The sequence below is a fragment of the Capra hircus genome, chromosome 5, assembly GCF_001704415.2.
Source record: "Capra hircus breed San Clemente chromosome 5, ASM170441v1, whole genome shotgun sequence".
Classification (NCBI taxonomy): domain Eukaryota; kingdom Metazoa; phylum Chordata; class Mammalia; order Artiodactyla; family Bovidae; genus Capra; species Capra hircus.
The window spans coordinates 42,976,412-42,992,721 of record NC_030812.1 but is presented as its reverse complement, the minus strand read 5'-3'; the positions used below and the strand labels follow the sequence as shown (position 1 = coordinate 42,992,721).

Below are 16,310 nucleotides of genomic sequence, written 5' to 3'. Positions count from 1 at the left end.
GCCCTTCCATTCGACCATCACTTTCCTGCCTCCCCAGTGAGGTGAGACCCATAAGAACATTGCCCCGTCCTGGCACACAGCAGGCACTTCACATTATGACTACCTTTCCTCCAAAATCACAAAACTCGAATCTATTTTATCAGCTATTTTGAATAATCATGGTACTTTAGAAAGACTACCGCAGACGTTATGAAGTGAGGTACTCACCATGAAGATGGCGTTTATGTCTCTTGATGTTAGTTTCTCCTCTGTCCCTTCCGCATTCCCCTCTCTTTCCTTTCTCCCTTTCTTTCCCTTTCCTCTGCCCTCCCCTCTCTCCCTCTGCTTCCCCAGCTCTGTTATTCTTCCTCCATCGTTTCCTGCCACTCCATTCTGGCCTCTTCCTCTGTTTCACTCAGACTTCATACTCCTTCTTTCATCAACTTTGCTTCTACAATGAGCTAATAACACAAGCCAACTGCTTGCCTTGAAATGGTCTTTTTTCAAGCAGCTAAAATTTCATGACTCAGAATCCACCGTATTACCAGGCAGGGCAAAAGCTAAGTGTACTATTCTCTAGCACTCTCTGAGCTGCCTGGGACAGCGTTTCCTCATTTGTCCCTAGCTTCGATGGAAGGAAGTAAGCTGAAGTAGTATATCCCTTGGAGTGGCAGAAGGCCATCTTGAACCACTGAAAAGTGGGTGTTAGTCACTCAGTCATGATCAACTCTTTGCAACCTTATGGACTATAACTCGTGTCCATGGAATTCTCCAGGAAAGAATACTGGAGTGGGTAGCCATTCCCTTCTCCAGGGGATCTTCTCGACCCAGGGGTTGAAACTGGCTCTCCCACAATAAATCAGGCTTTAGGAATCTTTTTTTTTTTCTAACAGTGGTGATCTAAAAGTAACACATATACTCAGCCAAGATTGTAGGCTGTCCCAGAGATGGGCCGACCTCCTGACGATGATTCCCAGGCCAACCTCTAGAGAAGAACCATTCTTTCTGACAGGTCTTCCACTCTGATAGCTTTGAAAGTGAAGTTGCTCAGTTGTGTCCCACTCTTTGCGACCCTGTGGACTGTAGCCCACCAGGCTCCTCCGTCCATGGGATTCTCCAGGCAAGAATACTGGAGTGGGTTGCCATTTCTTTCTCCAGGGGAATCTTCCCGACCCAGGGATTGAACTTAGGTCTCCCACATTGCAGGCAGATGCTTTAACCTCTGAGCCACCAGGGATAAGGACTGATAATTCCTAATGGGGCTCTCCCCACACCCATACCTGTGTTGTCTGCCTCTCTGATTCAAATGAGACGTATCCAGACCAGAAGTTTGCAGAATTTCAAATCCTGGAAATGTCAGATGAAAGCAAATTCAGCTGCCACTGCAAAGACAAGGGACATACCTCAAAATTATTTTTAAAATCTATGGAGAGAAGAAGTTCTAATGTTGAAGTGGCTTAAGTCAGGACACTAGATTTTCAGGACTGTCGTATGTTGCCTCAGTTTTAGTTTTAGTCAGTTCCAGTCTACGATGCAATACTGGGTGGCTTAAACCACGGACATTCGTTTCTCATAGTTCTGGAGCCTGGGAAGTCCAAGATCAAGGCACTGGCAGATTTGATATAGGATGAGAGCCCACTTCCTGGTTGATAAGTAGCCGTCTTCCATGTCCTCACATGGCAGAAGGGGTGAGAGGGCTCTCTGGGGTCCTTTTCATGAGGGCGCTCACCCCACTCATCAGGGTTTCACCATCAGGATCTGTCACTTCCTTAAGGCTCTACCTCCTAACACCATCACATTGGAGGTTAGGATTTAAACATACGAATTTGGGGGGTGGGGGACACCAGCATTTAGTCGACAATAGTAGTGATCTGAGATTGAGTTTCTTTCTATTATAATGAGATGTGAACTAGTATATTGGCATTCATGAGTTTCGTGTAATAACAGGCTTATTTGGAAGTTTGAATGGATTTCAAAGTTAAGTTCCCATAAGCCCCTCTTCTTCTCAAGGTGTAGCCTGTGGGCGCTGATAACTGCTTTTCCATTTGCTGTTTCTTCCCTTTGTCTCTTGAAGCACGACAGAGCCACTGATAGTCTTTCAGTGCAAGTTCACCCTTGGAAATATGTGTTTCCGTAGTAAAATCGAGGCCAAAGGGATGGAAAGTCAACAGGAAGTCTCCCAGGAGATGACACAGGTAACAGTTGCCAGCTCCTCGGCATTCTGCATTCCAGAAGCGCATCTGTAATGGTGGCACAGCCTCTGATCCTCACAAAGAAAGAGATGCCATGAGTCACATGTCAGTGTTTCCCTTTGCTGACTCTGGTCACAGGATTTGGTTCAGCATCTTCTGGGCATCCTTTGGAAGCTGCAGACTTCTCCAACAACACCATCAAAAACTGTTGCCACAAACACCTCTCCTACTGCAGTCAAGGGCATGCTTTTCAGCCTGGGCTTTTTCCAGCGAAGAGTAAAATGTAGTTATGTGATGGGTGTCTCTTTCATTCATCATTTAGGGATATCAGCACATTTGGAGCCTCCCTGTAGCACCACTCTTCGACAGTGGGTACCATTTCCGGGTAGCTGCACCGGTAAGCTCTCTCTTTTTTTTTTCTCTTCAGTGAGAAAGAAATGGACCATTAAATAAATAGAGAGGTAAATGGTGGTGGTGGTGGTTTAACCACTAAGTTGTGTCGACTCTTAAGACCCCATGGACTGTAGCCCACCTGGCTCCTCTGTCCATGGGATTTCCCAGAGAAGAATAGTGGAGTGGGTTGCCATTTCCTTTTCCAAACAGATAAGTAGATAATTTTAATTACAACTAATTCTTATGTTAATCATTCTCTCCCTCCACTCCCCTTCTGACAGGATTTAGCTGACTGTTCAACGGACCCTTATTTTGCCGGGAAATTCTTTACAGACTACTTCTTTTACTTCTATCGACATTGTGTATAATTTATTCAAGTTTATTTGAGGACTCTACCAAAGAAAAATACTCCAATGCAGTTAACAGAAACTTTTATCCTCTTACAACTTCTCTCTACCCTTTGTAAAACATTCACGTTTATTGCCAAAGGGCTTTTTCCAGGCTTTGGCTACCAAAGGTTTTGAGACATTAGTGAGGAGAATAAAGTGTTTGCTGGATTTGAGATACTGTGGTGTTTGATTTTGCCGTGACTATGAGGAAAACATTTCCTGGAGTAAACAGCACTGTTGGATTTGAAAATACTGCTTCTGTTCCTAAGGAAGCTGTGAAGTCAAAATGGGCAGGTTTGACTTTACTTTGTCTTCATATATCTCATTGCTTTTGAGGAAAACAAAAGACCCATTTCAGCCATGTCAACTTGGACCCATTGAACACAGACTCTTGAGAATCTGTGGTTTGGTGTGTGTTGGGGGAGGGGTGGGTGGTATCTGATGCTGAGCTCACATTTAGGCAAGCTATTACTATGTGTATATGTGTGTGCGTGCACTTGAACTACATACGCTAGTGTAGAGACTGTAACTTGCTAATAAACTGGATTTTAAAAAAATGATATCTTTGTAATGTTAATTTGTAATGGTTGATGGGTGCTAAATTTTATGTCCTCTTGGGAAGCACTGGCTTGCGGCAAGTCCTTTAAATTAACCCAGACAGTCTAGGCTCAGATAGTTGCATTTGATCTTTCAGTTGTCATTACCAATATTTAGGTTTTTGTTATTTTAAAAATTCTTTTACTTTTCTTTTTTGGAGTATAATTGCTTCACAATGTTGTTTTAGTTCCTGCTGTACAACAGTATGAGTCAGCTATATGCATACATATATCTCCTTCCTCTTGAGCTTCCCCCCCAGCCCTCCCATCCCACCCCTCTAGGTCATCACAGATGAATGGATGAAGAAGATATGGTCCATATATACAATGGAATATAACTCAGTCATAACAAGGCACGAAACTGGGTCATTTGTAGGGATGAGGATGGACCTAAAATCTGTTATACAGAGTGAAGTTAGTCAGATAGAGAAAAACAAATACTGTATATTGCCACATATATATGGAATCTAGAGAAATGGTACATATGAACCTATCTGCAGGGCAGGAGGAGAGACACATTGCCTTGTTTTTATTGTTCTTCCTCTACATGTAAGAGGTTCTCTTACAGGGCATTAAGACCCATCTCCATTGTTTACAGCTGAATTAGCTTGGGATATTTCTACTTAGCTTATGGGTAGATTTGAATGCCCGTCCCAACTTAGAAGAACTGGAGATCCTCTAGCTAGAGTGTACTAACTACGTATCTTTTATTTTCTGTTTTCTGATGTTTTGATATCTTAGGGTCTTGCTGACCCTCATGGGATTCTAGCTCCTGGATTTAGGCTAGTCCTAGAGATAGTAAACTTGCCCACCAATGATTTTCAAATACCAACCAGCCAACCCAGAGCCCCCACCCCCAACCACCTCCTTTATCAAGTTCTCATATTTGGGACTACTATCCCCCTGCCCTGATTCCTCCAGGGCTATGGACACCTAGGGACAGCCCCTTTTGCCCAGAGCCTGCTGAAAGTACTCACACTAGCAGATTCTAAGCCTGTCTCCCCTGCCTCACCTGTTTCTTCCATGGAAATGACCATAAAGTCTTTTGCCCACAGTTCCTCCCTCTCCTTCCTCTTCCTGACTGACCCTGGTGCTTCCTAGTATCATATCCCTTCCCCTTGGGAATTATAACAAACTATCTTTCAGTGGGGATCATCTTCTGGTCTGTTGACTTCCATATACCTCGGATTTTTCATTAATATGCTGTTTTAGGACACGGAGGTTCAAGTCACTATAGTTTCAGCTAACGGGGCTGTTGAATGATTGGCCTTCCCTTATCTTACTGTTGGCATCTGTGATACTGTAATTTATAATAAGAAATGTATATTTGATTTTTATCTCTTGTTCCTGGCACAGAGCTCCTAAAACCTTTCAAGTTCCCTAAATGCTGAGAGAGATAAAGGTGTCTTTGGTTTTGTCAGTGGGGTGACATCTACATGGCACCAAAGGATGAAGGCTGGTTACCAGGACAACCAATCACGTGATTAGAAGATTTGAACTTCCAGCATCACCTATGATCTCTGGGGAGGAATGAGGGGCTGGAGGTTGATTTCAGTCACAAGTGGCATAATTTAATTAACCATGCCTATGGAATGAATCCTCCATAAAAATCCAAAAAGATGGAGTTCAGAGAGCTTATGGGTCAGTGAACATATGGATATTTGGGGAGAAGACACCCTTTCCCTGCATCTTACTCTGGCTATCTCTTCCATCTGGCTGTTCCTGAGCTACATTCTTTTATAATAAACACATAATCTAGTAAGTAAAATGTTTCTCTGAGTTCTGTGAGTCACCCTAGCAAATTAATCAAACTCAAAGAGGGGGTACAGGGGAAATACTAATCTACGGCTGATAGGTCAGAAGCGCACTTGATAATCTGGGTTTGCATCTGGCATCTGAAGTTGGGGGTTGAGGGGAGTCCTATAGGACCCAGCCTTCAACCTATGGAATCTGAAGCTGTCTCCTGACAGATGGTACCAGAATTGGGTTGAGTTGTTGGGCACCTAGCTGGTGTCTGAGAATTGTTTGGTGATATGGGGGTAAGGCTGTATATTGTCACCCTGCTTATTTAACTTCTATGCAGAGTACATCATGAGAAATGCTAGACTGAAAGAAACACAAGCTGGAATCAAGATTGCTGGGAGAAATATCAATAACGTCAGTTATGCAGATGACACCACCCTTATGGCAGAAAGTGAAGAGGAACTAAAAAGCCTCTTGATGAAAGTAAAAGTGGAGAGTGAAAAAGTTGGCCTAAAGCTCAACATTCAGAAAACGAAGATCATGGGATCTGGTCCCATCAGTTCATGGGAAATAGATGGGGAAGTAGTGGAAACAGTGTCAGACTTCTTTTGGGGGGGCTCCAAAATCACTGCAGATGGTGATTGCAGCCATGAAATTAAAAGACGCTTACTCCTTGGAAGAAAAGTTATGACCAACCTAGAGAGCATATTCAAAAGCAGAGACATTACTTTGCCGACTAAGGTCCATCTAGTCAAGGCTATGGTTTCCCTGTGGTCATATATAGATGTGAGAGTTGGACTGTGAAGAAAGCTGAGCGCCGAAGAATTGATGCTTTTGCACTGTGGTTTTGGAGAAGACTCTTGAGAGTCCCTTGGACTGCAAGGAGATCCAACCAGTCCATTCTGAAGGAGATCAGCCCTGGAATTTCTTTGGAATCAATGATGCTAAAGCTGAAACTCCAGTACTTTGGCCACCTCATGCGAAGAGTTGACTCACTGGAAAAGACTCTGATGCTGGGAGGGATTGGGGGCAAGAGGAGAAGGGGACGACAGAGGATGAGATGGCTGGATGGCATCACTGACTTGATGGACGTGAGTCTGAGTGAACTCTGGGAGTTGGTGATGGACAGGGAGGCCTGGCGTGCTGCGATTCATGGGGTTGCAAAGAGTTGGACACGACTGAGCGACTGAACTGAACTGAACTGAACTGATGGGGGTAAGACTCCTCCATAGAGTGGACTTGGGTCCCAGAATCCTTTTTAGCCTATGAGTCAATTATTATGAGACAATTGGATTTTTTTTATTACCTTGACAGTGGTAATAAATAAATCCCTCTTTCCTTATTTTCAAGTATGATTAAGCACATGCCATGTGGATGGAAATTACAAGAGCTTCTAAGAAAAGACATGTGGCTTACTTACACAGAAGGCATTTTGAAATAACTTATGGACACAAATGTAGTTTAACCCTGTAGGAGCTGAGATTCGGGAGTCAAATAGTCCTTGCCTTGGTCCTGAATCCTGACTTTATTTGTGTATCTTGAGCAAGTTACTTAACTTCTCTAAGCCTCAATTTCCTTATTTTATAGGACAGTGAGTACCTGCAACAGATAGGATTAAATGAGATAAAATAATGCACAGATAGAATCTAAGTAAATAAATAAATCTGCTTTGTTATACAGAACTGAATAAAGATTATAGTGGGATTATAAAGAGACTGAGTAACTGAACACTCACATACATGGAGACATTCTGTCAACTGCAAAAATCAAACTGCAGACAGAACATACGCATGTGTACTATATAACATTTATATTTTTTCTATATTTGGAAAATTGTTTTCCCTTCACTAATAGCACAATCTTTGCAGGAAATTAAGTAAGGTAGCTAAGTCTTGGGAGTTCAGGATTCCTACATTTTCTTAGATTCAAATTCAGAGTTGGTTCTCTGAATTGTAGTATCAGCCTGTCACAGCACAACGTTGGTCTGGATACTGGAGTTGCCACTCCATTTTTAAAATGTCCCAGGTGCTTGGTGTGGTAGAGACACCATTAATTTGACTCTTCTCTGGTACCTGAGGGTTCCCCAGTGGCTCACTGGTAGAGAATCCGCCTGCAATCCTGGAGCCTCAGGAGCCACAGGTTCGATCCCTGGGTCAGAAAGTTCCCCTGGAGGAGGGCATGACAGCCCACTCCAGTATTCTTGCCTGGAGAATCCCATAGGCAGAGGAGCCTGGCCAGTTACAGTCCATGGGGTTGCAGAGAGTCAGACATAACTGAAGTAACTTAGCACACACAGGTACATGCTTGTCAGCAGCAAACTTATGAGTTCTTCTCAGTACATAATTGTGTTCAGGATACTACAGAGCTTTCAGATATCTAGTTGAGTAATGATTCTTAGAAAAATGAATAAACACTTCTTTCCCATTAAATTCCATAATAAACTGAATATCTTTTCCCCACAGAAAACTTACTATAGGAGATATGTTGAAAGACTTCAGAACAAGAGGATTTAAGATAGTGAACAGACCTGTGGCAATCTATGGCTTCTTGGGATTAGTTAGGTCTAGAATAGATCTTGCTATAAGTTTCTTTTTGTATGGATAACACTTCTCACTTCTCTAGGTGTTAGATGTCCACTGCAGACCATGGTGCTTCAGGACAAAGATTTTTCCTTACTCCAGAGAATTACCTGACTCTCTCCTAGAGTATTCCCAAATTCATGTGATTGGAATGTCTGTAACAGTATTCCTCGCAAAAGCCCATAACTCCAGTCTAACCATGAGCAGTGTGTGTGTGTGCATGCTAAGTTGCTCCAATCATGTCCAACTCCTTATGACCCTGTGAACTGCCGTGCTCCTCTGTGCATGGGATTCTCCAGACAAGAATACTGGAGTGGGTTGCCACGTCCTCCTCCAGGGGATCGTTCCCACCCAGGGATCGAACGCGTGCCTCTCACGTCTCCTGCATTGGCAGGTGGGTTTTTACCACTAGCACCACCTTGGAAGCCCCACTCATGAGCAGAACATCAGACAAATCCCATCTGAGGGACATTCTACAAAATACCTGACCCAGTACTATTCTTTTTTAACTTTGCGCCACAAGATCTTAGTTCCCCAACCTGAGCCCATAGTAGTGAAAGTGCCAAGTACTAACCACTGCCCAGAATTCTCAAGACATAAAAAAAGGTGTAACTAAATGTTACGTGATATTCTACAGGGGACCCTGGAACTGGAAAAGGAGATTAGATACAAATTAAAGAAATTTGAATAAAGTATAGCCTTAGTTATTAATAATGTGTCAATACTGGTCCATTTTCTGTGACAGATATATCATGCTAATGTTAAGGTATTGATAATAGGGGAAACTAGGTGTGGGGTTTATTGGAACTCTGTGTACTAGCTTCATTATTTTTTAATAAATCTAAATTGTCCTAAAATTTAAAAAAATACTTTCAAAAAGTAAGAAATGCAGTCCATAACAGCTAGGCTAAAATATCACATGTACCACAAGGTGCCATTTGTGATCACATGAGTTCAGTTCAGAGGGCTTCCCTGGGGCTCAGATGGTAAAGAATCTGCTTGCAATGAGGGAGACCTGGGTTTGATCCCTGGGTCAGGAAAATCCACTGGAGAAGGGAATGGCTACCCACTCCAGTGTTCTTGCCTGGAGAATTCCATGGATAGAAGAGCTTGGTGGGTTAGCTTTCAAATACCTTAAAGAATACTATAAAATATAAAATAACACATAACATAGCAAAAAGAATTACAATGATTTTTCTTGAGTTCTAATACAGGAATTCAAACTAGCTCAGATTTTTTTTAGACAACCAAACCATAAAAATTCATTCACTTAAAACAATTAGCATGCATGGGTTCAGACCTCCAGCATTTTAAAAATAAAAATATTTTGTAGAGCTCTTAATCTCTTTTTCCATTTTTATTTTTCCTACACAATTTTGCCATTTCAACTTTAATGACAGATTCTCAACAACACATCATTTGAGTCATGAAACTAAAGATCCTCAAGAGTAGATCAAAAAAGCAATTCTATTGGCAATTTATAAATCTTCCCTCACTGGATTCTCACAAGAACCTTCTGATGTTGTCAGACTTAGAGAACAAACTTATAGTTGCCAGGGAAGAAGGAAGAGGGGGAGGGATAGTTAGGGAGTCTGGGATGGACATGTGCATACTGCTATATTTAAAATAGATAACCAACAAGGTACTACTGTATAGCACAGGGAAAGCTGCTCATTGCTATGTGGCAGCCTGGATGGGAGGGGAATTTGGTGGTTTAGTCCCTAAGTTATGTCCTACTCTTATGACCCCATGGACTATAGCCCACCAGTCTCCTCTGTCCGTGGGATTTTCCAGGCAAGAGTACTGGAGTGAGTTGCCATTTCCTTCTCCAGGGAATCTTCCCAACCCAGGGATCAAACCTGGGTCTCCTGCATTGCAGGCAGATTCTTTACCAACTGAGCCACCAGGGAAACCCAAGGAGGTGGGGAGAATGGATACATGTATATGTATGGCTGAGTCCCTTTGCTGTCCACCTGAAACTATCACAGCATTGTTAATCAGCTAAACTCCAATACAAAATTAAAATGATGTGCGGAGTGAGAGTTATTCATAGTTCCCCATTCTACAGATAAGGAGACCGAGGCACAAAGAGGTTAAGTGAGGATAAGAGATGAGCCAGGTTTTCTGGTGTTAAATTTAATCCACTTTCACTATACACATATCTTATTCAGCGTGGGCTATCATACAAAATTTAAAACTGAGTGGCTTAAACAACAGGAATGTATTTCTCAGTGCTGGAGGCTGGATAGTCTAAGATTAGCAGGCTCAGTGTCTGGTCAGAGCTGTATCCTTTAGCTGAGACAGCCTCCTTGCTCTGTCCTCACATGATCTTTCCTTAGTACATGAACATGGGGGGAGGGAGAGAGAGAGAAATCAAGTTCTTTGGTGTCTTTTCAAAAATAAGGGTGCTAATCCCATCATGGGGGCCATATCTTCATGACCTTGTCTATACCTAACTACCACCCCAAATCAGATCTCCAAATATCCTCATATTAGGGACTGGACTTCAGCATAAAACTGACAGGACCCTGAGGGAAACTTTCAAGGGAAGGCCCACTCCTCATGTCCCTCTTGTTTGTAGAAAAGTTTTAGTCTCCTAGGCCCTCTCGGAATTCCAAAGAGCAAATTTAATTAGAGAACTGAGAACATGCAGGAACAAAGGAAAACTGTCAAGCAAGACAAAAATAATAGTTTGCCACAAAACAAGTTAAGGATCTTCAGTTTCTCTTCAAGGGCTATTGATAATATCCTGAGTCATATTCTTGAGCTGTTTTGTAGATAATAAAATCCCTATCATGTGGAAGAAGTTAATGACATGCTGACCATCAGCATGTAGACCCCAAACTGGTTGGAACCAGAAGCTTGATGGTTGAGATTACTGAAACATCACCCTATTATCTCATCGTCAAACATGAGATTCCTGAAACATCACTCTGCTACCTCATCATCAACCAACCAGAGAATTGTGCACAAGCTGATCAGGCACCTGCTACCCTACCCCTCGCACTGTCTTTAAAACACTTCCCTAAAAGCCACTGGGAAGTTTAGATCTATGAGCACGAACCAGCCATTCTCCTTGCTTGGCTTTGCAATAAACGCTGTACTTTCTTTCACCACAACTGGTGTCAGGTTGCCTTTGCTTACATCAGGTGAATGGACCCCAGTTCAGTTCAGTAATATGAATTCAACAGTGAGACAATTCAGTTCAGAAAATTGCATCACTTACTCTTTGGAGGTTTTTTCCTTTTCTCACAACTCTTCAAAGTTTGCAACAGACCACCAACACAGATAATGACCTACCTCGAAGGTACTAACACATTAATGGCTCTGGTGAGAGATACTTACAGTCACCAGGCCCTGTGAGTGGATAGGATTTATTACAGGCTGTTTGGCCATAATACAGACTAGACAGAGGGCAGAGGGACAGACGTGAGTAAAATCCCCTGTCACCAGCCACTAACTTATATCTATTTATATTGCATCAGGGCTTAACAGCTCACTTGAGAATGCTAAATATCAACCTCACTCCAAGGAACACTTCAGGAAAAACTTGACTTGGCAAAGCTAAAAGTGTTTTGGTTTTCATTTCTTCAAGGACATATGTCATTGATTTTTGTGTCTGATTCTAAGCAGCCGGTTGAGCACTTAAGAAGCATCCAAGGATTTAAACTCTAGTGCATTTTTGATGTGGTTGTTGAAAGCTTGCAGAAGCACAACTTCAGAGGCCTCCAGTTTATCAACAATGTTCCACATACAGTTTCATCTTCTCATGGCTGGATTCTGTGAATGGAGAAAGTCTTTAACAGTTATTAAGAGATATTATTGGAGGAAGGGATGGATGCCAATGACCACAATCTCTCCTTCCATTTTTTTATGTGTGCTGTGCTTAGTCACTCAGTCATGTCTGATGCTTTGCAACCCCATGGACAGTAGCCTGCCAGGTTCCTCTGTCCATGGGGATTCTCCAGGTAAGAATACTGAAGTGGGTTGCCATGCCCTCCTCCAGGGGATCTTCCCAACCCAGGGATCGAACCCAGGTCTCCCGCATTGCAGGCAAATTCTTTACTGTCTGAGCCACCAGGGAAGCCCAAGAATACTGGAGTGGGTAGCCTATCCCTTCTCCAGGGGATCTTCCAGGAATTGAACTGGGGTCTCCTGCATTGCAGGTGGACTCTTTACCAGCTGAGTTACCAGGGAAGGCCCAGAAAATACATAGTGGGTGGCAGGTATTTTTTCATGGCCCCATGCAAATATAGATGAGATCACACTTGAGAAAGATTCTTGATGGCATGTCTTTGCCAGAGTTGAATTCTAAAACCATTTTTAGCTACACTAGTCTGACCTCCTGTTTAAACGCAGAATAACTGGGAAAAGAGCTAGACTCAGAATCAGGAACCTTGGTCCTGGTCCTGGCTCAATAACTGACCATTGGTGTCATCTTGGATAGTTTATTTCACTTCTTCAGTTGCAACACTGAATCTATAATAGTCCTATCTACACTAGGGGTTACTGTGGACACTACATGAGATATTTATGGAAAACCTTGTTGTAAAGTGGAAAGTGTACAAAGACAAGAGTCTTTAACAATGGTCCCTGGGAAGATGTTATTTTGAATGAGTAAGTAAGAAGTTAGAAATTCTCATTTAAAAATATATATGTTTATGTGGTTGCACTGGGTCTTAGTTGCAGCATGCAGGATCTTTAGTTACAGCATGTGAACTCTTAATTGCAGCATGTGGGATCTAGTTCCCTGACCAGGGCCCCCTGCATTGGGAGTATGGAGTCTTAGCCCTTAGACCACCAGGGTCCCCTGCATTGGGAGTGTGGAGTCTTAGCCCTTAGACCACCAGGGAAGTCCTCCTCACTTTCTTTAATGAGCTTCAGTCCATTGTGCTTAGGGCAAGTTACTTACATTTCCATCCACCATCTTCTTCACCTGGAAAACATGTAGCACACAACAGATGCCCAGTCAGCACTTGTTAAATGGAAAGTGAGTAAATGGGAACATTGCCTCTCATTCACCAGGGAGAGTGGCAAGATGACATACTGAAAGAGGTTGGAATTCCTCTCCCTTTTTAACTGTGATTTTTTGCTATTATTTGGAATAATAGAGTGTTTTTAATTCTCCAAACACATCTAGTGAAAGTGAAAGAGAAAGTGAAGTCGCTCAGTCGTGTCCGACTCTTTGGGATCCCATGCACGGTAGCCTACCAGGCTCCATGATCCATGGGATTTTCCAGGCAAGAGTACTAGAGTGGGCTGCCATTTAAACACCCCCAAATGACTTCCTGGTGGGCTGCAGTCCACGGGGTCACTGAGGGTCGGACACGACTGAGAGACTTCACTTTCACTTTTCACTTTCAATCATTGGAGAAGGAAATGGCAACCCACTCCAGTGTTCTTGCCTGGAGAATCCCAGGGATGGGGGAGTGTGGTAGGCTGCCGTCTATGGGGTCGCACAGAGTTGGACACGACTGAAGCGACTTAGCAGCAGCAGCGGCAAATGACTTCCAACTAGAAAGTCAAACGGCCTATTGTTCTTTAGAGGATCCCAGATCCTGATAGTCCATTATGGCTTATTATTCATCATTTATATTTACACTTCTGCATTTTATTCTGTACAGCACAAATGCATATCTAAATTAATTGCAAATTAATTGTAAAGTGTATAATAAGGGTTTCATATTGTATCCAAACATTGCATGCATTACGATAGTAATTAAGCTGTTGTAGTTTTCCCTTAAAGTGAGTTGTAAGATCTCAGGCTTCACATCCTATACAATTACTGAAAAACAGTTCCTTTTAGTGTGTATATTCTTGGCCCTGAATTATCTACCACAGAGAGCTACTCAAGATTGTGTTAAGAAGAAAAAGTTTCTTAGTTACTTCACAGAGGTCCATTTACCTCTAAGAAAACACTCTGATATAGAGGATCTTCCACCTCTTCCACCTCCGAGCTCTGTAACAGTTCGCTCATTTTTACTCACTGACATCTGTGGAGGACTATGTACCAGACTCTGAGTCCAGTGCTGGGGCCCAAGAAAAGCCTGGCATCCTTCCTGACATTTCTGAGGCATCCACCGCCTGGTGGACTAGCCGTCACACAGTGTGAAAAGTGCTGTAACTGTGACATTGACAGTGTGCTATGAGAGTACAGGAGGTGATACATTCTGCCTCTCAGGTAAATGAGAAAGAAGACTGAAGGGAGGAAAAGGAAAGGCTTCAAGCAGGAAGAGCTATCTGAGCTGTACGGATCTAAAAGGATGGTAAGTGTTCTGTGTGTGTGTTTTTAAACAGAAATGGAAAAAGGCAGAAGTTACCTATGAATCAGTCTTTTATAAGAGAGAAAATGTGATTTTAAATACATCAGGAATTGCTAAGTTAATAACCACCACCCCCACCCATCTGAGCCAGCTCTTCTGCGAGCTTTGCTTATGGGAGAGGCACTCCTCTTTCTGAAAGACACCCCTTTTCCTTTTCAGCTCCAAGAGCTGGCCATCTGTCCCAGGAGATTCAAGAAAACTGTGGGAAAGGCAAAACTCACTGGGTGGGGCATGGGATGACTCAGGGAGCTGGTGATGAGACTGGGTGGGGAGGCTGAGCCTCAGGACAGTGACTAACTCATCCACAGGTACCTCTTTCCCTCTCTCTGTGGTAGGGGTTTGATAAATATTTGTGCAGTGGGTAAGGGCCAGCTGTATGTAACCAATGCCCATCAGTCTTTTGGTCCCTCTGCCCATTTTAAAATAAAGAGGTTTTCCTTTCTAAAGGAAGCTCCTTTCTCATTCAAGCTCCCTTCAAGTCTCAGAAGCTCAAGCTCAGGGTATCTCCTGGGATGACTTCCTCTTTATTTTGGGGTACACCACCCACTGATTTTCTTTTGGCAGCTAACTGACCCAGCTCTCAGTCTGTGTGAATCAGATGAGGTTGGCACCACTCCCTCACCCCAGGCCCAAGAAAAGAAAATACTGCATTCCCTCAGCAGCTGAGATTGGCTCAGGGTAAGCACATGACCCAAATCAGGCCCATCAGAACCATCCCTGGGAGTCTGCCTGGAACTATAAGCTATGAGGCATTCTTGGTAGGAGTTACTAAGCTGGCAGGACTAAACCTGGAGCTGCCGGGAGCCAGCTGTCTTATCGTCATGGTAGGTTGCTTGCCTGAGAATGAAGCTAATACAAAGGAAAGTGGGGCTGAGATAAGACAGATTTCCAAGCCTGATATTGGCTCCCTTTCCCTTTGCCTCCTCCCATGGACTTAGCATTTGGGGGTCTAACACAGTTCCCTTTGCTTTCAGTTAAGTTCAGTTCAGTCGCTCAGTCGTGTCCGACTCTTTGCGACCCCATGAATCGCAGTACGCCAGGCCTCCCTGTCCATCACCAACTCCCAGAGTTCATTCAGACTCACGTCCATCGAGTCCGTGATGCCATCCAGCCATCTCATCCTCGATTGTCCCCTTCTTCTCCTGCCCCCAATCCCTCCCAGCATCAGTCTTTTCCAATGAGCCAACTCTTCACATGAGATGGCCAAAGTACTGGAGTTTCAGCTTTAGCATCATTCCTTCCAAAGAAGTCCCAGGGTTGATCTCCTTTAGAATGGACTGGTTGGATCTCCTTGCAGTCCAAGGGAATCTCAAGAGTCTTCTCCAACACCACAGTTCAAAAGCATCAATTCTTCGGCACTCAGCCTTCTTCACAGTCCAACTCTCACATCCATACACGACCACAGGAAAAACCATAGCCTTGACTAGACGGACCTTAGTCGGCAAAGTAATGTCTCTGCTTTTGAATATACTATCTAGGTTGGTCATAACTTTTCTTCCAAGGAGTAAGCGTCTTTTAATTTCATTGCTGCAGTCACCATCTGCTTTAGTAGAGTACATTTGGATTCTGCCACATAGCCAACAAGAATTGTGGTGAATACCAGCCCTTGTCAAGAATCTGAACCTTTTTCCACACAGGGTGTTCCTCTGGCTGTCTCCAGATCCTGATACCTTATTTATGAGGGTGTCAGTCACTTTCGGGGTCTGGAAAGTGCACTTGGACTGCTCTTGCCTTTCCCTAATGGCTGCCATGTCCTAGGTGACACTCAAAGACAATCTTACATGGTGCTTTCCATCTTATGATTTTACAATTATCTCTCTGATTATTATTATTTGTTTTTTTTTTTTGCAGGCAACAAAAACTTACTTAAAGTAAGTAAACTGAAACAAGAACAGTAGGTTTATTATATTAGAATATTCAGGAAGATACTCTGGAGAAAGGATAGGCTACCCACCAGTTTTCTTGGGCTTCCCTGGTGGCTCAGACGGTAAAGAATCTGCCTGTAATGCAGGAGACCTGGGTTTGATCCCTGGGCAGGAAAATCCCCTGGAGAAGGGAATGGCTACTCACTCCAGTATTCCTACCTGAAGAATTCCATGGAGCCTCAGTCCATGGG

The 16,310-nt window shown here is 43.2% G+C and overlaps 1 protein-coding gene across 1 annotated transcript in view; it reads left to right on the top strand.

The window, feature by feature from the left end:
• The window catches only part of MYRFL (myelin regulatory factor-like), a 92,969-nt gene extending 89,843 nt beyond the window's left edge, over window positions 1-3,126 (top strand). Inside the window, exons 23-25 of the mRNA XM_018049033.1 lie at window positions 2,054-2,174; window positions 2,494-2,568; window positions 2,846-3,126. Of these exons, the coding sequence (XP_017904522.1) occupies window positions 2,054-2,174; window positions 2,494-2,568; window positions 2,846-2,932 (283 nt within the window). The 3' untranslated portion in view covers window positions 2,933-3,126. The remainder of the gene's footprint in view (window positions 1-2,053; window positions 2,175-2,493; window positions 2,569-2,845) is intronic.